This window comes from Neltuma alba, unplaced genomic scaffold (genome assembly GCF_004799145.2).
Source record: "Neltuma alba isolate B1F8T4 unplaced genomic scaffold, ASM479914v2 tig00012233_pilon, whole genome shotgun sequence".
Taxonomy (NCBI): domain Eukaryota; kingdom Viridiplantae; phylum Streptophyta; class Magnoliopsida; order Fabales; family Fabaceae; genus Neltuma; species Neltuma alba.
Window position 1 is genome coordinate 1,747 of NW_021636763.1, and position 23,285 is coordinate 25,031.

Below are 23,285 nucleotides of genomic sequence, written 5' to 3' on the forward strand. Positions count from 1 at the left end.
TCATACTTGAAGGTTTGTTATAACTTAATTGATACTCTTCCGGTTTTTAATATAAGACATAATTAAAGAGTTGATATTGATCCTATATATAAGACGTATTTCACATATTTATTAATTTTTTTAAATTAATCTTATTGATTTTTTTTAAAATAATTAAATAGAAGAGTGAGAGAGAAAATTAAGAAAGATACTTAAGGTGTTTTAGAAAAAATATCATATTAACTAATATAACTAGTATCATTAATCTACATAAATTAATTAGTTAATTAGATCTTATATTAAGGATAAGAAGATGTTAAACACCTTTTATAAAAAATTTTAAATATGAGATTGTGAATTTAAATTCTTTGTAAAAAAAAACAATTTATTTAGTTACGTATAAGTATTCTCTTATTAAAACAACTATATTCAAGATGTTGTTAAGTACTAAATCTAAATATCTTTCTCATAGTGGGAATTCAAACCTCCTTTTGTGAGGTGTGTGTGAGTTATTAAAAAAGACAAAAAGAAAAATTGACCTGACTGGTATGAAAGTCAATGTTTTGAATGAATCCTTGAAATATATAACAAGATACCATTAACGTGGTCAGAGATTTCAATTCCAAAGGAACAAACAAGTTTATTGCCCGGCTGACTCATCCTTGGGTATAAGATATTTAATACTTCTCGAGGCAGAGATATTTTGCATACTGAGTGTGACTTCATCATCTTCTTTTTTAACAAATGAACAAATTATGAATAGAGGGACCAGTAAATAAAATTGAAGAAAGTATATTGACTCAGTACAAAAATAATAACAACCTAATTTAAAATAAGATAAAACTATGGGTACTTGCATATTATTTTTGCCTTAAAAATCGAAATTTGATTTTAAGAAACATGGAATGATGTTTTTAATTAATTAAATTAATGAATTGAACATGTGCGTGTGCCTTTAAGTGCGGCATGTAAAATGAGCAATCAACGAAGGCATTCAGATTGGCACTCTCTATATTATATGCTTGCGGCTTTAGCCGCCTTTTGTCTTTCTTCTCCCTTTTCAAACTTCAGTCCTATTTGCTTTAAAATATTATGATGTAACGCAACATGTCACGATAATAATACTAATAACACTATTATTGTCTAATAATGATATTGATAATTACTAACTGTTTTTTTTATAAGAGCTAGTTTGACATTTAATTTAATCTTAGATATAAAACCCTCGTATACTTTTTCTTCAATATTTATTTTGCCCTTAAATTATCCGTATAGTAGTTATATATGTTATGAAGTTACTACTTTTGATATTTAATATAAAAATTAGTTTGACTTTTAATTTGGTTCTAAATATAAAACCTATGATCCATTTGTCTTTCATATGTATCTATTTTTTTCAAAGTAGTTATTGTAGTAGTTGTACATATTAAATGTTCTATCAAATGGTAGTTTTAGCTAATACATGTTATTAGCAAGGGTATTCTAAGAAAGACAATAATTACTTATTATAAAAAATAACTTAACTAATTTTTTTATTCTTTTCCGATTAGTTAATTATGTCTCATATTAAGGACTAGAAGAAGTACTATTAATGGATAATTCAAAAAACACATGATTAATAAAGGTATTTTAAGAAAGACAATATTTATTCACCGCAAATAACAAACTCAACTAACTTCTTTAATATTTTCAAATTAGTCAACTCTTTCTTATATTAAAGATTGGGTGCAGTATATACATTATATTTGCGTCAAAGGTTGACATAAATTAAACACCGATGAGAGTTAATAAGTTACTACCTTCGGTCTTAAATATAAAAGTTATTTGATATTTTTAAATATAAAATTCTAACACACTTTGTCTTCAAATTTATAATATATTCTTAAAAATATCTCAATTAATTGTAAGGTATTTTCACTCAAAGTATAGTTTTTATGTATATGATTGAATAAAAATAATTTAAAAAAGTCAACACATATTTGTTACAAACAATTAATTTAACTAATTTTTTTAATATTCTTAAATTAATTATTTAGTTTTTATATTAAAAATGGGAGGTATTATTTGATTAGATTTACGAAGACAAGAAAAAGGTGGTTGAGATAGTTGAGAATCTTTGCTTATGATTATGACAGGGTTTTCTTTCCCACTCCCCGCTAAAAAAAGTCTATATCTCAATGTATGAAAATATTATAGTAATCATACAGTTAATTAGTCACCAACGGCAAAAAGATTTAAAGTTAATTTAGTGTGGATCTTATGTATTGCATTTTTTTGCAGATCATATTTAGTAGGTATGTACATCACATATCCTTTTCAATTATTGATAGTACTATGTTGGATCGTAAACATAAGGGTTTAATAATTAATTCTTAGAAATTTGAAAAAATTAGTTAAGCTAATTATTTATAAAGTATGTATTAATTTTTTTAATAAAGTATCCATTTTAATTATTTATATTGTAAATTACTCTTTTAATAAGAAACTCCTTGCACACAAAAAATCTTTAATATATACATAATTAATAAAAAAATTTAAAAGAATGTATAAACTTAAAAAATAAATTAAGTTGAGATTTTACATTTAAAATTAAAATAGACCTATTAAAAAGACCAAGTCCTTGACTATATATGGTATGTAATAGCTCTTGTTTATACTCAAGTGTGTTACTTGATCATTCCCAAAAAAAACAAAATGTTGCGTGGGAAAGGTCTCCCAAAGGGCTAAAAATAATTCTGGAGGCAGGTGGAGAATGATAAACAACGGAAAAAAAGGTGTGTGAACTCCAAGTCATTTTTTAAAGAAAAATTATAATAAGGTCCCCCCTGAAAAAAAATTATATATAAAACAATCTCTTAAAATATCAAATTATTCTGAAATTCTAACGCACTTTATTGCTAGAGGCTTTATTTATTTAATTACTAAATTGTTTTTTTTTCAAAATATACATTGACAATTGAAAGTACAGTCGTTAACAATTTAAGATGTACGGATTAACAACTATTGCGGTAGCTATTGATAACTTATGGATTGTATTTTTGTGATGCATTAAAAAAATGTGTTACCAATACTTATCACGATAGTTGTTGATTGTTATATCTTAAATTGGTAGCTACTGCTTTTTTAGTTATCAATATAAACTAAAAAAAAATAAAGATAATTTAATAATTAAATAAATAAAATCTTTTGCAACGAGGTCTCTTAGGACTTCAAAATAACTTGATGATTTTAAGAGACTTTTTTGCATTTAATTTTAGATAAGACTTTATTACAATTTTTACTTTTCTTAACCACTAAATATTTTATCTTTTAAACTAGTTAGGAGATCATAATCTATTATTAACAGATATTACCTTCTTTTATAAACTTGGTTTGACATTCAATTTGTTTATAAATATAAAATAATTCATTTTTTCTGTTACATTTATCTATGTTTTTAATGTAATCCTTATAGTTATTGCTTATATTAAAGTTTCCATCAAATAGTAATTTTAATTAATGCATATTATTAGTAAAGATATTTTTAAAAAAATGATATTTATTTATTATAAATAATTAATTTTTTTCACCAGCAGAGATAATTAATTTAATATGTTAAGTACCGAAAGTGGTACATTTATAAGGGGTTTAATAGGACTTCTGAAACTTCTGTTTTGAAAGCCCTCGTGACTTCATAGTTTTCCCACTTTTGTAATGGGAATCAGAATTCTTTACGACTGTACAATTGTACAGTACTACTACTAAAGTAATGCTACTATTATTAGTATACAAGTAAAATAAAAGTGTGATTGTGAATGGCGTTTAATGGAATAAAATAAATACGTCGAGTGTGCCACAAAATGAAATAGATATTTTGTATTTGATTGGACAATATTACCCCTAGATCAAACAAAGCATAAAAATATATTAAATACTCAAGATAAATTTTCTGTTGTTAAGAATTTTCATTTATTCATTTTTTATTTTATCTTTTGAATTTTTTTGAAAACATTCAAGTGCCAGAAGAGTGTTTTGGTAATTTTGTTTTGACTTGACTAATTTTCGTAACTGAAAAGGTGCTTTCCTGAAACGTGGATGTTTATTATTAAAATAGTAAATTATAAAAATAAATAAATTATAAATTATAAACTATATTAAACTTTAATTTAATGATTTGTAAGTGCACTAAATGTTTTTAAAATTTTTTTAGAAATAGTGTATAAAAAATTAAAATCTAAATCATTAAAATATGTTAATCTCACGATTAAAAAAAAGAGAGAGAAGAGGATGGGAAGGAAAAAAGAAAGGTTTCGAACCAGTCAATTTGGGGATAGAATTCGTATGTCATCAAAATGATGGAACGGAATGGTGCAGCAATTATTCAACCAAACAGTGGAAAGGTTGGAATCCTATTCCCGTTCCTAAATTAAAAACAGTGGAAAGGTTGGAATCCTATTCCCGTTCCTAAATTAAACACTGATGAGAGTTAATAAGTTACTATCTCTGATCCAAAATATAAAAACTAGTTGACAGTTTTAAATATAAAATCTTAATCCATTTTATCTCTTAAATTTATAATATGTTATTAAAAATATCTTTATTGATTATAAGGTATTTCTGCCCAAAGTATAGTTTTAATGTATATAATTAAATAAAGGTAATTTAAAAAAAATCAATGCACATTTATTATAAATAATTAATTTAACTAATTTTTAAAATTTTTTAAATTAGTTGTCTAACACTTGTATTATAAATTGAAAGTATTATTTGATTAGATTTACAAAGACAAGAAAAATGGTGGCTGAGAGAGTTGAGACTCTTTGCTTATGATGGGGTTTTCTTTCACACTCCTCGCTAAACAAAGTCTATATTATAGTAATCATACAGTTAATAAGTCCCCAACGGCAAAAACATTTACATTTAATTTGGTGTGGATCTTATGTATTGCATTTTTATGCACATCATATTCAGTAGGTATATACATCACATATATTTTTTAATTATTGACAGTACTATATTAGATCCTAAATATATGAGTTTAATAATTAATTTGTAAAAATATGAAAAATTAGTTAAGCTGATTTTTTTTATAAAGTATGATTAAGCCGATTTTTTTAATAAAGTATGTGTTAATTTTTTTTATAAGGTATCCATTTTAATTATTTGTATTATAAATTACTTTCTTAATAAAAAAAACTCCTTGGGCAAAAAAAAACTCCTTAATATATACATAATTAATGGAATTTTTTAAAAAACATATAAATTTAAAAAATAAAATAAGTTGAGATTTTACATTTAAAATTAAAATAAACCTATCAAAAAGACCACACCCTTGACTATATATGGTATATAATAGTCCTTTTTTTATACTCAAATGTGTTACTTTTTTTTTTGGCCGAAATACTCAAATATATTATTTGGGAAAGGTCTCCTAAAGGGCTAAAAATAATTCTGGAAGTAGGTAGAGAATTATAAACAACGGGTAGAAAAATGTGTGAACTCCACGTCATTTTTTTAACGACGAAATATTTTATCTTTTAAATTATAGTTAGGAGATCATAATCCATTATTCACATATATTACTTCGGGTTATAATTTAATTTGGTCATAAGTACAAAACAATTTACTTTGTCCTTCATATTTACATATATATTTAATGTAATTTTTGTAATAATTACATGTGTTAAAGGTTTTATCAAATAGTAATTTTAACTAATACACATTATTAGCAAAGATATTTTAAAAAAATTAATTTAAGGGAAAATGACATAAAAAGAAGTTGAAAATTGTAATATTTTAATTCAAGCACTTAAGAGGTCAAAATCCCAAAAAAAAAGTTGTGTCTGGTCTGGTATTTTGCAAATAGAGTCAAATGACTAAATTGCCCTTGTATTAGATTTTCTTTAAAAAAAAACTATTAAACTTGTCATTACCAGTATATTTCTTGTCATTTACTGTTCAACACTGGTCATTGTTAACTCACAACCTGTTAATAAACTTTTTAATACAAAAACATTTTTGTCATTTAACTATATTTACAGAGTAACAAATTAGGCATCACTTCTTACCCTAAAATTTTGATCTCTTAAATATCTGAATTGGAATATTAGAATTTTCAATTTTTTATATATCATTTTTTTAATTTAATATGTTAAGTTCTGAGGATAGTACATTTATAAGGGGTTCGGTGAGACACTTGAGACCTCTCACCCCTGTTTTGAAAGCCCTTGCGACTGTGTGGTTCATGGTTTTTCAACTTTTGTAATGGGAATCAGAATACTTTACGCCTGTACGATTGTACAGTACTACTGCTAAAGTAACAGCGTAACACTACTATTATTAGCATACAAGTAAAATAAGAGTGTGATTGTGAATGGCATTTAATGGAATAAAATAAATAAGTGGAGGGTGCCATAAAAAGAAATAAATATTTTGTATTTGATTGGACAATATTACCCCCAGATCAAATAAAGCATTAAAAATATATTAAAATACTTAAGATAAAATTTCTATTGTTAAGAATTTTCATATATTCATTTTTTTATTTTATCTTTTGATTTTTTTTTTGGGGAAAACATTCAACTGGCAGAAGAGTATTTTGGTAATTTTGTTTTGACTTGAGTAATTTTCGTAAATGAAAAGGTGCTTTCCTGAAACGCGGATGATTATTGATGGCTTGATGCGGTCAATTTGGGGATGGAATTCGCATGTCATCAAAATGATGGAATGGAATGGTGCGGCAATCATTCAACCAAACAGTGGAAAGGTTGGAATCCTATTCCCGTTCCTATATCCACAGGAAAAATTGCATTATGCCAAAAATAACACAGAAGTTACAACACATACTGGCAATAACATTTTAATTTTTATATTTTTTTACCTGATAATTTTGTATTTAATATAACTTCTATTATCGTTATTCAACAATAAGTGATTATTCGTGTAACTTGATATTAAATTCACAAATGAGTTATATTTTAATGCATAAATAAAAAGGTATTTATTCGTGACTATAATCAATATTTTTTGTCTTAAAAAAATTAGCCCTCCTAAGAAAAACCGTATTTAATGTTATTTTGAGAAAATTAATCATTTTACTGTGATAATTTTGACTCAATTATAATTCAATTCATAAACTTTATCTCAATACAATTTAATTTCTATAATTTTAACTTAGTTATACTCCAATTCTTAAATTTTAAGTACGTAAAATTCAGTTTCTAGAGTTTAAACATTAAAAGCATTAGTTCCTTTAAATAAAATTATATATTTTATGAAGCTTGGGGAATAAACTTTTAAATAGTTAAAATTATCGAGATTGAGTTATAATGAATTAAAATTGAGGAATTGATTCAACTGGGCTAAAATTATGGAAATTAATTAATTAAGCTGTCCTGAGTGAAATTAAAATTACAATCAAAGTAAAAAAAAAACATATTCCCTATTATTTTTGTAATAAAAGGAAAAGAAGGAGAAGAAGGGAGTGGGAAGGGAGAGCGAGTGGGGAAGGTGGAATTCCAAGGTTTTTTCACCAACCAATCATGAAACGGGAAGGAAGGGGAGATGGTCAAAACAGTAAAAGCCCAGGATCGGCTTTATATAAACCAGTCCACAAGAAGGTGGGATTGCCCCGAATCAAACTCACTTGAGCTTCCCACTTGCTTCCTTCAATCCTCATCTCCGCCCTTCTTCATTCTAACGGTACGCAGAATCAGAAGAATCAGACGAAGAAGAAGAAGAAGAAGAAGAAGAGAACGATGCCTTGCCTTTACATCTCCACCAACGTTAACTTAGACGGAATCGACATCGATCCCATCTTCTCCGAAGCCACTTCCGCCGTCTCCTCCATTATCGGAAAGCCCCCAAAAGTATTTCTCTCTCTCTCTCTCCTCTCTGGATTTTTTTCTCTTCTTTCTTCAACTTGATTTCCGATTCGAACTCCAGTAATTCAATCTTAAGGATCCATCGAAAACCTTCTTTATATATCTGGATGATATATCTATGTGTTTGCTTTCTTATCTGGTTCGTCGCAGATTCATCTTGTGCTTCTGTTGTTAATTCTCCGGTGTTTCTTGTGCGCTTAGTTCATTGGGATTCGAGCTTGCTTCTGTTTCGACTTGGAATCTTCTTATCAAAGTCCAACTTATCTGGATAGTGTGAAATTAGAATAGGCTTCATTTTTAGCAATTATCTCTGGTTATTGGATGTTTGTGAGTTAATTTTCTATATTCATATATATAGTCATTTTAATAAGATTTAAAAAGATAATTTATAAAACAAAACTTCCTGTAAAATAATATATCATATATATATTTATATAAAACTTCATTTAAGAAGATAACTTATAAATAAAACTTCATTTTCATTTTTTACACTTATTATTTCTTTTTTGTTTCTCTCTTAAATATATATATTTATGGATTTAGGGAAAAAAAATAATTGCGTGTGCGAGTTTAAACCTTGGAGCCCCTAAGTTTCTGTCTGTGTATGATTAACAGAGAGATCTCAAAATGACAAAAATTTGTTTGTTTGTTTATTTATTTATTTTGAAAAAAACTATGTGGTCCTAGGACCATACTGCTAAAGGTTGCAAAAAGAACGTGGCAATCAACTCTGTCCCCTTTAAAATGATGAAATATGGATAAGAATTTTAAATTTTAATCATACCTAATTTATTTTTCAATGTTTGATTGGTCATATATATATATATATATATATCATTTTAATGTATGGGCAGAGTTAATGTGTAACTTATACAGTGTAATATAAATATCCCAACATAGTTGTTAATTTATAAGGTAGTATATTTACTCATATTAGCAGAGTTCATAAATCCAATGTCCATGTGTATGATTGCCTGGTGTTTTGAGGTCAACGAGTGAATTTTTAGTTTAATGATTGGATGGAAACTTCATCTGACAAATATATCAGATTAAGTATTGAGTAAGTAAAGGGATCCTAGCCAACCAAAAAAGAAAAGGGAAATGATAATTGGATCTCCAAGAAATTTGTTTAAAAGCTAAATTATAAATATTAATTTAGAGAATTGGGGTCTTGTAAGTCATCAAGTGACCTTAACCATCTTTTTTAAGATTTTCTTTTAGTGTGAGGTTGTAAAAAAAAAAAAATTAATTTAGACAATTATAAATATTAAAATCCAAATTATAAATTGGAAACCAATGATAAAGATAACTAAATGATTAAATTATAAATATAAACATAAAATAATTAAACAATAGTTTATAAGAGTATTTTAGTCTAATAATATCAAATTTTACTATAATCTAGATTATTTAATAATTTTTTTGATCATTAAAAGAATTATTATAAAGTTTCATATTAGAATTTATCATTACGAGCTACTATCTCTAGTTCTTAATATAAGACCTTGTTTGACTTTTATTTTGGTCCTAAATATAAGACCTCAATCCACTTTGTCTCTAATATTTATATATATATTTTTTAAGATTGTCTTTCTAATAATAGTAGTTCTAACTCACACCCTTAATTAACAAGGATATTTTAAGAGAGACAATACCTATTTATTACAAATAACTAACTTAACTTACTTTCTTAATCTCTTCAGATTAGTCAACTAGCTCTTATAATTAAGAACGGAAGTAGTACTTCCTTGATTATTATTGAACTTATTAGTGAATGTGTTTTTTTTTTTCAAACCTTACAATAAATCTTCAAGTATGAAACCAGTTAGCATCTGAAAAGAATGTAACCTGTCAGTAGCGTCCGTGTGTGATGTGATCTAATAATGGAGGGCAAAGTGAGGAGTGGAGCAAAGATGAAAAAAGTGGTGTGAATGGTCCGAGGTGATAAAGTGGGTATTATGGATGCTTCTGTTTGCCATTTCATATGAAACATGAAAACTGGCAGAGGACGAACGAAAGTGAAATCTGAAAAGTGAAAACAACGCAGCTGGCTCCCCACAGGCCACAGCAAATTGCATTTGATGAGGAGCCAGCCCCCACCACTGTTCTCCCTATTCCCTTTCACTTTCATGGGGTTATATTATTTCGTATCTCATGTGTTTAACATAATAGCTAGTTAAAATTTCAATTTGATCCTAAATTTCTGATCTTTAATATAAGAACTCATTTAACTTTTATTTTGATCTTAAATATAAATCTCGATTCATTTTGTCTTTCATATTTGTACTTTTTTTTTTTCAAAGTAGTTCTTTCAATAATAGTAGTTCTAGCCATGATTAGTAAAGATATTTTAGAAAAGATAATGTTTATTTATTACAAATAACTAACTTAACTTATTTTTTTAATCTATTCAAATTAGTCAACTAGCCATTATATTCAAGACCGGAAGTAATATAAGATCTCCTAATCTATTTTGTCTCTCATATTTATCTGTTTTCTCCCCAAGTAAATCTCTATTGTGATAATAAAAATCGTTCTAATACACATGATTAATAAAGCATCACATATTTACTACAAATAACTAACTTATTTAGCTAATTTTCTTAGAATTGAAAGTAATATTATGTTAATTTAAATTAGTTAGTGGTACCATTTAATGTGAGTTTGAAATAGTTGGTTGGATGTGGGTGGTGGGTGCAGTATGTGATGGTGATAGTGAAGGGGTCGGTGGCGATATCATTTGAAGGGAACAAGGAGCCGGCGGCGTACGCAGAGATAGTGTCGATGGGAGGCATAGACTCACAGGTGAAGAAGAAGCTCATTGCCTCCATCGGCTCCATTCTCCAATCCAGGCTCTCCGTCCCCAGAACCAGATTCTTCCTCAAGGTCTTTGACACCACCGCCTTCCGCCGTCTCAACCCCTCCCCCAAACTATGAGTGAATGTAATAACACTGATTCCCTTTCAATTTCTCCGCCACATTTTTGGAGATCATCCGCCTCTCATGGCCACGGTCATTAATAGTGTACCCCTGGGTCCGATTAAGTAATAATAATTATTATTATGTTTCTCCCAATAAGTTATTATAATTAGAATTGATATTATCTTTAATCTCTCAAATGTGACTTTATTTCAGTTTTGGTCTCTGAAATTTAGAACTAGTGGTTCTGATTCTTGAAATTTGAAATAAGTGGTTTTGTTCTATGAAATTTTACTTTATTTTAGTTTTTATTGCCCAAAGTGCAAAAATCTTTAGGTGGATAAAGATGAAATCAAATTTGAGAAACCAAAATCACTAGTTTCAAATTTCTAGAATCAAAACCAAAAGGAGATTAGATTTTAGGTGCCAAAATTAAAATAAGATTAAATTTTAGTGACTAAACATGATATTAACCTTTATAATTATATATATATATATATATAAGTTTGTAGGGTGCACTTGCCCTTAAATTAAAAAAATCCCGTAGTAATCAAGAATATGGAAATGGGTACTCTCTTTGGTTGATTTAGAAAATACTACCTCCAATTCTAATTATAAAATTTCATTTGTAATCTATAAATAAGATCTTATAATTAGGATCAGAGGAATTATACAGAGAGAATGAGAGCATGTGTGTAGAATGCTGAACAATGACAAAATTTTTCTCACGTGTCTACCTTATAAAATGTAAAATGTTTAAAAACAAGTTGATCTAAACAATAACCTTCTCAAAAAAGAAAAAAGAAAAAAAACAGGCGCACACATAATTAAATTATGAATTATTAATTAACAATACATCATAATCTCTGATTTATTATAGTGATAAGGAACAAATTTACCCATAAAGGCTTGCAAGTTAGGCCTCTACTCAATGAACTCACTTGTTTGATTCGCCCATCACCCGACTCATAGAGCATCAATCTAGTAGTATTGAGTTACAATTAAAAGCCTAAGATCGATGCATATTAGTATTAAATATGTTAATTATGTTTTTTAATATATAAATCATAAAATGAATTCCCGGAGAAGAATGGGGATTATATTTTTATGAAAGAATTACAATGAGGTCCCAAGCAGGAAAAACAATTGAAAAACAAGTCCCAAAAGTTGTCATTTTCACTATAAAACTTGTTATTACAGGCTGCTCAGGTTGTTATTGAAACTTTTTAGTGATTATTTCTCTTCTGAGACTTGAATGTAATTCTCCCTATTTTTATTACCGTACACAAAAGAATGAAGGAAGTTTGTCGTTTTGCAATGATTGGGGGGAGTAGTTATGAAATATGTATGAGGAATAAAGAGTGATCGGAATATATGATTCTTGAAATGCGAAGTTAGGCAAATGCCTCCCTATTTGTGTACCCTAACTAGGAATTTCATGTCCAATAATGATTATGTTTGCTTCCAAAGTCAAGTGAAAGACTGAAGACTCCCACTATGCCCCCACCAAAATGTAAGTCACAACTTCAAAGTAACAAATAGTAATCAACTTATTAAGTTTGTCTTCAATTTAAAATCATTTTTAATTTTACCCATGTTAAATGAGGTTATGATGAGGGGAAAAAACACAAGAAATCATATTAAAGCATTAATTGAATGGGCAAAATTAATAAATAAGTACTAATTACTCTTCAAGTGACTTATATTATAATAGATCAAGAAAATTTTGTGAAAATAACTTATATTGTGCATCGGAAACATTGCATACATATAGGGAGAGCGTGCGTTAGGCATTTTGATGCATCTTTCCCCTTCTACAACTTCAAATCAATTATCAAACACATATCCCATGTAAAAGGTGAGTGTATACTCCTTCCCTCTACTTTCACATAATATAAAGGGTTTTATAAAATTTTCTAATAGTTGGATCATTTCACCCCTTGACATACTTTTGTAGTATCATTTTAATTAGGTAACTAACTTTTTATTTATACTCCTCCGGTCCTAATTATAAGACCCAATTGACTTATTTGAGGAGATTAAGGAAGTAAGTTAAGTTGGTTATTTATAATAAATAAGTGTTGTTATTCCTAAAATATCCTTATTAATTAAGTATATTGGCTAAAACTATCATTATTAGAAGGATTATCTTGGAAAAAATGCATAAATATAAGAGACAAAATGGATTGGGGTCTTATAATTAGGATCAAATAAAAAGTCAAATGGGGTCTTATAATAAGGACCGGAGGAGTACATACAGATCAAAAACACTTCATAGCAAGAGCTAAAAGGGAGGATACCTCATACTTATTTAAACAAAAATCTCAATTATAAATTAAAGTTACATTTAAATTTAAGTCCTTTATTTGTAATTGAGATTTTTAAATTTATAGTTGTTTTCATTTTAAATGATCTGAAATCTTTTCACCTTTTTCCTTATCTTCAAACACATGCAATACATTTGATATAATTAATAAGCATATACTATACTATGATGAAAAAAAATAAATAGATACTATTATATATATCTGTAAAATTAAATATGGGGGATTTAAATTTATATACTTGGACTAATTACGACGAATATAGCTGTTGGCCAAAAAAAAAATTAGCAGTAGTACAGGTGGAGGCCATTGACTAATGATGGGGCAGCCGAAAATGCATTTGAAAGTTGGTATATTTCATGTTTCTCGTTTACAAATACTTCTATTGTAATTTAATTTATTATTTTTAATAAGAGCAAATAAATGTAATATCTTTCTTTTGAAAATGACATTTTAACTGGAACAAAAAAACTCAATCCAGTTTCTTCATTCCTCCTCATTCATCTAGAATCTTTGTGTGGTCAAGATTAAATTTTAATATATTAAATTTATTAATATATGCTAACAATTTACAATTTTGTAATTATTTTTCTAAATATTAAATTCAAACCATCTAAATTTAATCAGGAAAAAGATGAGAAAAACTAGATCTTGGTTTAGGAATGATGACATTTTATGGTTGACTTGTACCAAATCTGACTGAAGAGTGTGGCATATGTATATTTTAGTGCTTGAGATAAGGATGAGTGGAATGCTTTTTGTTGGCGATTTTCAATTAGGGCTTGACTCTCCTCAACAATTAATTAATGAAATTGAAAATGGATTTGTGCAGCATATTACATGTGCAACATGCAAGTGTAAGAGTTCTGGCCAACCAAAAAAAAAAAAGTTTAAGTGTTCATGTAATTGGAAATGGATAATTAAGAATTAAAATTGGCTCCTTCTTTTACATGGTTACATAGTTAAGTTAGACTCTTGTTAAATTTAATCGGAAGTAACATTTCTAAAAACTTTTTGGAAAGATTTATTTTCGATTGGACCAGACAATACTCGAATTTAACTCAATTAGATAATCATATAAAAAAAATCCTCTAACTATCTTGCTTTTTTGAATTCAAATTCGTACTGCGTCAAATAAGCATGGCAGGCGAATTAAATAGTTGATGTTTGGACTTTGGACTAATATGTTTTGATATCGAGAAAAACAATTCCTGTATTTGGAGTCTTTTAATTTAGTTTTATAAATGATAATATCCAACTCGAGGGGAAAAATAATGGGTATATCAATTTTTTTAATGAAAAGCAAAATGCATGATAAAATATCAGAAATAACAGATCAGGTAACATAAGCAGAAAAGCAAGGACAAGAATTTAACAGTAAAATATGACTAAAATCTATCATAGGATAGGAGTCACTAATACTTTTGACAAACTAAAGAAAGACAAAAAGATAGCTAATACTTTTGGTGAGTGATTCGGTTCCTTTTGCTCCAAATCACATTTAATAGCACAATTATACCTTTTATAAAGCTCACCATGTCCACCTCTGTGCAAATCTTTTAAAGTCTCTTTCAACCACGATTGGAAAATGATGCAAGGGATCGGAACCGGCAACCATTCTGATATTGGTTCCCTTTCTAAGAAAGTGAGTTCTTTATCTTCAAATCATTTTGCGCTTGCTAATGTTTATAAACGGGGAGATCAGGTCTTAAAGAAGAGATTTAATTATCTTAAACTCTATCGACAAGTGAAGAGTAAATAATGATAAGTTTTAAAATAGAGAATGACAATATGTTTAAGCTAGTTACTTGTTATTGGAACTTTTTGGTAGATATATCTTTTTTGGAGAGCTTTTGTAATTCTTCCATATAAATTTCGATAACATCTCATAATAAAAGAAAATTGAAATAGCAAGAAAGGGGTTTGAGACTGACTTTTAAGCCCAGAAAATAAAAAGCAGCCCAAAGATAACATGAGGCCGGCTAGCCAGAACTTTGTAGATGTTGTTCAGAGGACTTGGGAACACTCGAAATTAGGGCGATGAAATGAAAAGTTTTGGGAATGAAAGAGTTGGAGATATTCCTGCTAAGAAAATGGCAAATCTATTTGATTGCTGTCTTCCTTTTTAATTAAAAAAAAATTTATACATTAACAATGAATTCCCAATTATTGTTATTGTGGATAGAGGGTGGAGAAAATGGCACCGCAAGGGAAGACCAAGAAGATGAAAAATCTGTAGGAAATGGCACCAAAAAGACGTAACATATATAAACAAACAAAAAAAAAACTCCTCATGTCCTTAATATAATATCTATTTAATTAATTTAATTAGATTAAAAAAATTAGACAAATTAATTAATTATAAGTAATATGATATGTTTTTCCTAAAACATTATAACCATCTACCTTAATATCCTCTCTTCCTTTTCTATTTGATTATGATTGAGAAAGTATCTATAAGGATAATTTAGAAAAAATTAATAAATATGAGAAATATGTCTTATATTTAGGACACAAATTAACTTAATAATTAGACCTTATATTAAGAACTAAAAGAATAATATAAAGAGTCAGTTCATATCATAAGTTCCAATCCCATTATCGGTGTAAAAATTTTATTGATAAATGATCTGTAAGTGTCGAGTCTAAAAATACACTCTAACCTTAGCGAGTCTCCAATCCAACTTACCAATTTTTTTTACTGAAAAAGAAAAGAGGTAATATAAAGTTATAAACGAAGTTGCTGCGCACCGTTTCGTATCCGTGATCTGGCTCCGGCCACGTCTTTTTTCAGCCAGGAAATAAATTGCACACCACTCTCTTCCTAATCATCGGATAGATCTTACGGTCATAATTGAAGCATTTCACAGCCACTAGGCCCGAGTCGCGGGAGGGGCTCCCCCAATCCCCATCACTTCCGTCAATTTATTTCCCCCCTTCTCTCCTTCATTCCCAAACAAAACAGAAGGGTTTCAGAATTGAGTGATCAAGAAGAGGAGTGAGAAGATGCCTTGCCTTAACCTCTCCACCAACGTCAACCTTGATGGTGTCGACACTTCTTCCATTCTCTCTGAAGCCACCTCCACCGTCGCCAAGCTCATCGGCAAACCTGAGTCTGTAAGGAAATTCGGCCCCTATTTCTACTTCTTCTGAACCTTCTGCTACTATGACTTATACTGCTTTTGGTCTTTCACTTTTTCAGTACTTGTATTCTTGTTTTTTTAACTGTTTTATTCACCATTTTTAAGGTTCATCTTTCTTCGTATATCATGTTAGATTCTAACCTTAAATCGTTTCGTATCGTACAACAACTATAGAGGAATTCAATGGTGGGCTACTTCTGGAATCAGGAAATGACTAGTCTGGCGAATGACGCCAGAGCCTCTATGACAATATTTAAGTGAAGTTTCTTCAGAATTTGTTATCAAGTTATCATCGTGCGTTAACTCTGTAATAAAGGTTTCTTTACATCTCTTGATTCAACTGAATATAATGACAACAGCCTCGTAAGAATTGCGTGTAGGTTTCCTCCTAATCTGAAACCTGAGATTTATGTCCAGATATCGTCATAGAGGGTCATTAGGCATACTCATTTCTTCAATATATTGACGTGGGTTCGGTTGTGATTCAAGTCTTGGATAATTCCGTGATAGTTGAACTGTCTTCTTACCGATTTATTTAAATACTTATAATTGGATTGCAAGGGAATCAGTGAAATTTTGAGGTTCGTAGATTACGAGTATCTTTCTGGTCCTGTGCCTCTTGTTATATCAGGATTCAGGAGAATAATATGTACCTCCTGGTTTAGTTGTCAGCTTACCACTTAAGTTCTTGGCCATGATATTTGATTGTGTTAGCTTGCAACAGATAATTATGTTGACAACTCACTTCGCTGAATCTATGTCATATTCTCACTATGTAATCCATGGAAGCGGTTTTATACTATCATTAAGTTAATTTGGGGCATCAAGGCCTCTTTGCAGGCTTTGAATGAGGTTGAAATGGTTTACTCAATTATTTATTTGGAAGGATGGGGTGATAGCGGGTCTTGGTTTGTTTTATGAGTGCTATCATTCATAAAGTTGTTCTCAACTGCTCTTTATTTTGGACTTTTAATGAATCAATGTAGTTCCTTTCCAATGAATTTACAGCTGTGCTGGTGTTACGCTGCTATCCTCTGAGAAGGGGAACTAATGCCTGAATCAGATTAGATTGAGCGAATTCATTATTTCTAAGCATTAATTGATGAAAAAAACTCATGAGTTCTCTGAGGTTTCCTTAATGACTTGCTGGCCATCTGACCCATGTTTTACTATTATGCAATATACGTAGTGATTACTTCTCTGTATCTGCTAATCAATCCATGCTCATCTTAAAGAGTCTTATTGGTGTGGCCTTAGCTGTCTCAGACCAAACCGCCGAAGTCAAGTATTTGGCCAACCTTCTGAAAAAGGGGATCACCTGACTCATTTCCTTTAACTGTGCATTTCCTCTATGTAAAGTTGTACACATGATTGGTTAGCATGGTTTTTGCTGGCATCGTGGCTGTTTTGTAATCATCATTCAGGAATGAAATTCCCCTTTTACTCAAAAAGGATGCTTGCTGCAACCATGTTGTAGATAAATAGCATGACATTGATGTGGCTCTTAAAATATAAAATAAGTACGGTATTTCTGCTGAGCTATTATATGTTATTTCTTTGACTTGATTGGCCTTTAATCCTTTTTCCCCCGATTTGCAGTATGTAATGATTGTACTGAAAGGATCAATTCCGATGTCTTTTGGTGGGACTGAGCAGCCTGCAGCCTATGGTGAATTGGTGTCCATTGGTGGTCTTAACCCTGATGTGAACAAGAAACTTAGTGCTGCAATTGCATCAATTCTCGAAACCAAGTTGTCTGTGCCCAAATCGCGATTCTTCTTAAAATTCTATGATACAAAGGCAAGTATTTGAAGTTCCAAGTTATCCTGAAGGGTCACTGACCTGTGCTGCACTTTTTTCTTATTGCATTCTTCCTTTTTGTTTAGGACCATCAAAGTCAAGAATATGCACAGTGTTTGCATGCTTTACACCAGCACTAGATCATGTAAATAAATCCTTGCTGTCCAACACTATTATCGTAGCTCTTGTTAGCTGTACTTAAAAATCCAACCTTTTCCTATAGACGTAACTCTCAGAACGCACAGCCCTTTTCTCAAGGGTATGTTTGGATGAAGAATAACGGAGGAGAAGAGAAGTTTTTATTAAATTTTACTCTTGTTTGGGGTTATTAATGGAGGTGAGGCTAGTTAATGTTTTTGAGCTAACCTTCCAGTGCTCTTCCTTTTCAATTTCAAGTCCCCCTAATTTGGAGGATTCTGAAGGAGAGAATATCCCCAAACAAGGGGGAGGACGTTATCACTTAATTATTGCTTCACGTTCCATTTTGGTTGGATTTTCTTCCCTTTCCTTCTCCTCCCAACTGCCAAGCATACCCTATCTCCACTTTTATAGCCATGAATTACTGCAACTCGATGGTAACTCTGCTTTTCTTGCTTTGCAGGGTTCAAACTTCGGGTGGAATGGGTCTACGTTCTAAACTCCCATTCGAATGGTTGTGTTGCCTCGATACCAAGTGCGGTGTTTGTTCTGTTTCCAACCACTGTTATGACTGGGGATGATGTTATATTACGGATATCTTTGTAACTGGTGCAATTAATACTTGATTAGCTGTTTGGAACAAACGTGGATCCTTTCCCCGGGAGACTTCCCAGTGATGGGACCTAGATCATTGTTATTATCGTACGGTCGTTCTGTTTAAGAGAATGGTTAGTGCTGATTCCCTGTTTTGTCCTATTGTTAAATTTAGTCTTTCTAGGTTAAATTTGTTACGAAGTAATGGCTGGTAATCTGTGGTATGTGGCTTAATGCATAATGAAAGAAAAAAATCACAGTACAATAGGCTCCCGCTGCCCCTTATTTGTTTATGCTTGGAATAGCAAGACTGGATATTTAGAGATATTGAAAGAAACAAGGGAAGAAGACAATAAAGTATCTTGAAAATTGCTAAATGATAAATTGATGTGGATGAATTTAAAAATTTCAAATTGATGTGTATGGTTTGAAATTTTTAAATATTGCGAAATAATGTACATGCTTTTTATTATTATTATTTTTTTTAAAATTGTTACCTTAGCACCCCCTTCACTAGTTTGGTCCATTTAGTTAAAATGCTACTTGTCTCTTAAAAGAATGAGAATTAGAATTTCGATATCCCTAGCCATGCCTTAATTTCAATATATAAATACATCTATCTATTTATGTGGGTATATAATATATACATATATATGTATGTATATAAAGAACCGTTGCAAAATCTCAAGTGTGAAGAATCAAATCGAAGTATGTCAAAAAAAAAAATCTGAAAGTCACATGTTTATCTCAAATGTATATATTTATATATAAATAACCGATCCAAAAACTTAACTGTTAAGAATCAAAGCTTGATAGCGTAAAAAATATGTATTTGAAGGCTGGATGTTTATCTTGAAAATTAATAATAATTATAATTATAATTATAAAATAAAACAAAGGTCGAATGCGGGAAGAAATATAAATGACGACAGAAGGAAATACGCGTGCCATTGTAATCGACGAGTGGCCAGCATTGACTCAGATCCGCACAGCAAAAGGCCAATGCGACTATCGGTGGTGGAATCTTAACAACGAAGCCGAGTTTCGTAATACGTCGTCTTCTTGATTTCCCATCGACCTTCTTATCTCTTTCCCTTCAATTTCACTGCTCCTTTCCCAATTTCGCATTCGTCCATCAATTTCGCATTTTCTCCTCAATTCCCATTTCTGGTTTTGCTATCCCGTTAAATCCATCTCTCCTTTCTTCTCTCTTCTTCGTTGATTCCTAACCCCGAACAATGGCTTCTGCTGCACCTCCCGTCCTCCCCGTCTCCAATTCCCAGCCCACCGCTGGTGCCACGGCTGAATCTGGAGGACCCGTTGCTACACCTGCCTTCCGTGCCTTCATCGGGCACCTCTCCGATACCGTCCGTAATGGCCTTGCTCAGCGCCGTCCTTGGGGTGAGCTCGTTGACCGTACGGCCTTTGCGAAACCAGAGAGTTTCTCTGAAGCCACCCTCCGGATCCGCAAGAATTATTCTTACTTTCGGGTCAATTATTATGCTATGATTGCTCTGATCCTTGCTGTGTCTCTGCTTACGAATCCGTTCTCTCTTATTGTCCTCGTCGGCTTGCTCGCTTCCTGGATGTTCTTATACCTCTTCCGTCCCTCTGATCAGCCTTTGGTCATTCTTGGTCGCACTTTCTCTGATTTCGAGACCTTGGCGCTCCTGGGCGGCCTCACTTTGTTTGTGGTCTTTCTTACCAATGTTGGATCTGTTCTTGTTTCGGCTCTCATGGTGGGTGTGGCTGTTGTCTGCGCTCACGGTGCCTTCAGGGTTCCCGAAGATCTCTTCTTGGATGAACAGGAGGTTTCTCAAACCACTGGGTTCCTGTCATATCTCCGGGGTGCTGCAACCAATGCCACTGTCCCCTCTTCCGTACCTCCGGTCACTGCACGTGTTTGAGCAGATCGGTGAATCCAGATCCAGGAGGATAACAGGGTAATGGGGTCTTGATCTGATCCGTGAAATTCATTGTTAGGACCTGGAAGTGAGATAAACGCAGAAAATATGCTTTTGCCTTCTATGACAATGTATTAACAAATTTTACTATACATAGGGTGAATCACATGAGATTTGTAGGGTTCTCTGTTATTTTGTGCTGTTTCATGTAGGATTCGCAACTCTTGTTGGTGGATCTACCAGTTTTTATACTTGAATTGTTTTGTTATCTCTATACTTCAATTGTTTTATTCATTTTGGTAATTTGGCTCTCTTAAAGCAGATTGTGCAAATGTTCTTAATTGTGTTAGATGTCTATGCCTCCATGCGTTAGATATCTATTATGCCTGTAACCTCGTTTCATAGCTGTACGGGAACATGGATTGCCTAGTTGCTTAGGTGATTACATTTCAGTTTCCTTTTTTATTGTTAGTTCTTTGCTTTTATCAAACATTAGATAGATGTCTTTGATTTTTATTGCTAGGCTCGACATTATCAAGGAATGGTTAGATCGCTTTTGCCGCCCGTTGGATTCCATCACGAACTGTGCCGTTTCTGCATTGTTTGCCTGTGTTGTTATTTAGATCTCATAATTGAGATTGCTTACACCACTGTTCCTAATGTGTTTAGTAGTCAAATAGAGAAGGCATTGGTTGTTTCTTCTTTTGAATCTATGTGACTGTGAACCTGCATGAGCAATTTTGGCTTCTGTTTTGTGAAGTTAGACTTGGGGTGAAGACATCCCTTTCGCTTTTCCCCTCTATATCATGGAAAAATTGATTAGAACATCTTGTTGATCTTGACATCGATATCAGGATTCAGCATACCCGTATGTGATTATAGAATAGCGTTGTGTGATTTCTTGGATGACCTTCAGTTTGTGAATACAATAGACATATGAGGATTTTAAATATTACGGTACAACCGTGATAGTTTGGCGCTGTGCTCCGTGGTGTCTGGGATACTACGGAGTAGAGATTTTAAATGTAACTTGCGAGTCAAAGTTCAATTTAGTTAGAAGAATACTTTGTGATGGTTCTGTTGTTGATTCCGAGCTACGAGAAGTCTTGTTTTGTGATTGATGTATAGAAGATATAGGTATCTAACATTCTAGCTTCCATTGTTGCTAATGTTCTAGCATGATTGCCTCCATTCATTCCATGAAAATAGAACATGCTCATTGTTTGTTGTTATGAATCAAGAGCCATGAAATAACGATGCGGGGCTGCCATTGCCTTCTGGATGGAACTTAAATGAAGCCATTATATTTTGATTTGTCTCGTTATAAAGGTGCATAGTAGTTTGCTGGAATTCTGGGCAAACAGAAGGAATAAAAACGAGAACTATCATTTCACACAACTCACGTATCAAAATGTTAGTCAATTGCCAGAAAAAAAAATGTTGCTGGCCAAAAGTAAAACAAATATTGCTGTTGGTAGTAGCAATATTTCAACACGTTATTTATTGGTAACTAAAAATGCCGGTTTGGCAGGAGGCCGTGCATAAATCTTGCCCTTTCCGCTAAGCATTAAAGCCTGCATCCTCTTCATGTCATTCATCTCTTCAAGTTTTGTCCCAAGAAAGATCACTTGAAAATTATATTTAAATTCTCGCATGCTAATTTTATGAGAAAAACTAGGCTTTACAAGTTTGAGACAGGTTGCATTTTTTATGGCTTACAAACCAGTTGTTTTAGATGATACCTGATACATTGATTTTTTAAGGTAAATTGAGTCACTAGATTGTGTCAAAATGACTAAACATGCAGGAGCATCGGAATTATGTACTACCTCTGGTCTTTTATGCGTGAACTTGTTTGAGATTGGATTTGATTTTAAATATAAGATCTTTATTCATTTTGTCTCTCAAATTTATAATGGTTTCTTTAAACTATTCTTATTGATTGTAAGAAATTCTACTGAGAGATATTTTCAACATATATAATTAAAAGGGTGGTTTAGAAAAATCAATACATATTTATTATAATTAACTAATTTTCTTATTCTCTCTAAATTAGTTTTCCAGCTTGTATTAAAGACATGAGATAGTATATACATAAATTGATTTAGGTAGTTAGTCATATTTTATTCAGTTATTTTAAACTTGATCTGTAAAAGAAAATTTTATGAATGTGACTTTATTTGTTGGATATGGCTTGTTATGTTTCAATTGATGATCGGCTAAACAAAAAACAAAAAGAAAAACTGGGAATCTGATAGTGTTTGAATATGAGGTAGCAAATGAACTTTAGGAGAAAAAGTTTAACATCATATTACTCTCATTATCTCATTATAGATTATTATTATTATTATTATTCTTTAATCATCATTTCCTTCATTTTCACTTCTCTAGTCATTCCAATTCCAAATATGAACCTAAAAATCGTTGAGAAAGAGGCCAAATTAAGTAGTTGCGGGAAATTGGTTGTGAGAGAGACACGTGAATAATTTCTTAAAGCAAAATTAATTAATTAATTGATTGATTGATTTTCATGAATAATAATGTAATAAAAAAAAATGATCCGGGGACCGATGCCTTATGAAAGGTTATGGTGGGCAGTCTGTGTCTAGTTGATGCCTCCTT

The 23,285-nt window shown here is 31.0% G+C and overlaps 3 protein-coding genes across 4 annotated transcripts; all 3 read left to right on the forward strand.

The window, feature by feature from the left end:
- Positions 1-7,499: 7,499 nt before the first annotated feature.
- Positions 7,500-10,791, forward strand: LOC114725233 (macrophage migration inhibitory factor homolog). Its single transcript, XM_028911715.1, has 2 exons — positions 7,500-7,826; positions 10,542-10,791. The coding sequence occupies exons 1-2, from the start codon at positions 7,716-7,718 to the stop codon at positions 10,776-10,778; spliced, it is 348 nt and encodes a 115-aa protein (XP_028767548.1). The 5' UTR covers positions 7,500-7,715; the 3' UTR covers positions 10,779-10,791.
- A 5,256-nt stretch (positions 10,792-16,047) lies between these two features.
- LOC114725227 (macrophage migration inhibitory factor homolog) lies at positions 16,048-18,919 on the forward strand. Of its 2 annotated transcripts, XM_028911711.1 has the most exons (4): positions 16,048-16,201; positions 17,827-18,027; positions 18,114-18,172; positions 18,629-18,699. In XM_028911711.1, the coding sequence occupies exons 1-3, from the start codon at positions 16,091-16,093 to the stop codon at positions 18,165-18,167; spliced, it is 366 nt and encodes a 121-aa protein (XP_028767544.1). In that variant the 5' UTR covers positions 16,048-16,090; the 3' UTR covers positions 18,168-18,172; positions 18,629-18,699. The 2 variants fall into 2 exon arrangements, with proteins under 2 accessions (XP_028767544.1, XP_028767545.1); XM_028911712.1 differs by lacking the exon at positions 18,114-18,172 and having other exon boundaries at positions 18,629-18,919.
- Positions 18,920-19,736: 817 nt separating this feature from the next.
- Positions 19,737-21,012, forward strand: LOC114725226 (PRA1 family protein B4-like). Its single transcript, XM_028911710.1, has one exon. The coding sequence runs from the start codon at positions 19,998-20,000 to the stop codon at positions 20,664-20,666; it is 669 nt and encodes a 222-aa protein (XP_028767543.1). The 5' UTR covers positions 19,737-19,997; the 3' UTR covers positions 20,667-21,012.
- Positions 21,013-23,285: the final 2,273 nt, after the last annotated feature.

Excerpts from the sequence above, each read along its gene's own strand:
- LOC114725227 (XM_028911711.1), top strand. The coding sequence starts at position 16,091 with ATGCCTTGCCTTAACCTCTCCACCAACGTCAACCTTGATGGTGTCGAC. Across the intron at positions 16,202-17,826 it reads TCATCGGCAAACCTGAGTCT|TATGTAATGATTGTACTGAA; the intron begins GTAAGGAAATTC and ends CCCGATTTGCAG. Across the intron at positions 18,028-18,113 it reads TAAAATTCTATGATACAAAG|GACCATCAAAGTCAAGAATA; the intron begins GCAAGTATTTGA and ends CTTTTTGTTTAG.
- LOC114725233 (XM_028911715.1), top strand. The coding sequence starts at position 7,716 with ATGCCTTGCCTTTACATCTCCACCAACGTTAACTTAGACGGAATCGAC. Across the intron at positions 7,827-10,541 it reads TTATCGGAAAGCCCCCAAAA|TATGTGATGGTGATAGTGAA; the intron begins GTATTTCTCTCT and ends TGGTGGGTGCAG.
- LOC114725226 (XM_028911710.1), top strand. The coding sequence starts at position 19,998 with ATGGCTTCTGCTGCACCTCCCGTCCTCCCCGTCTCCAATTCCCAGCCC.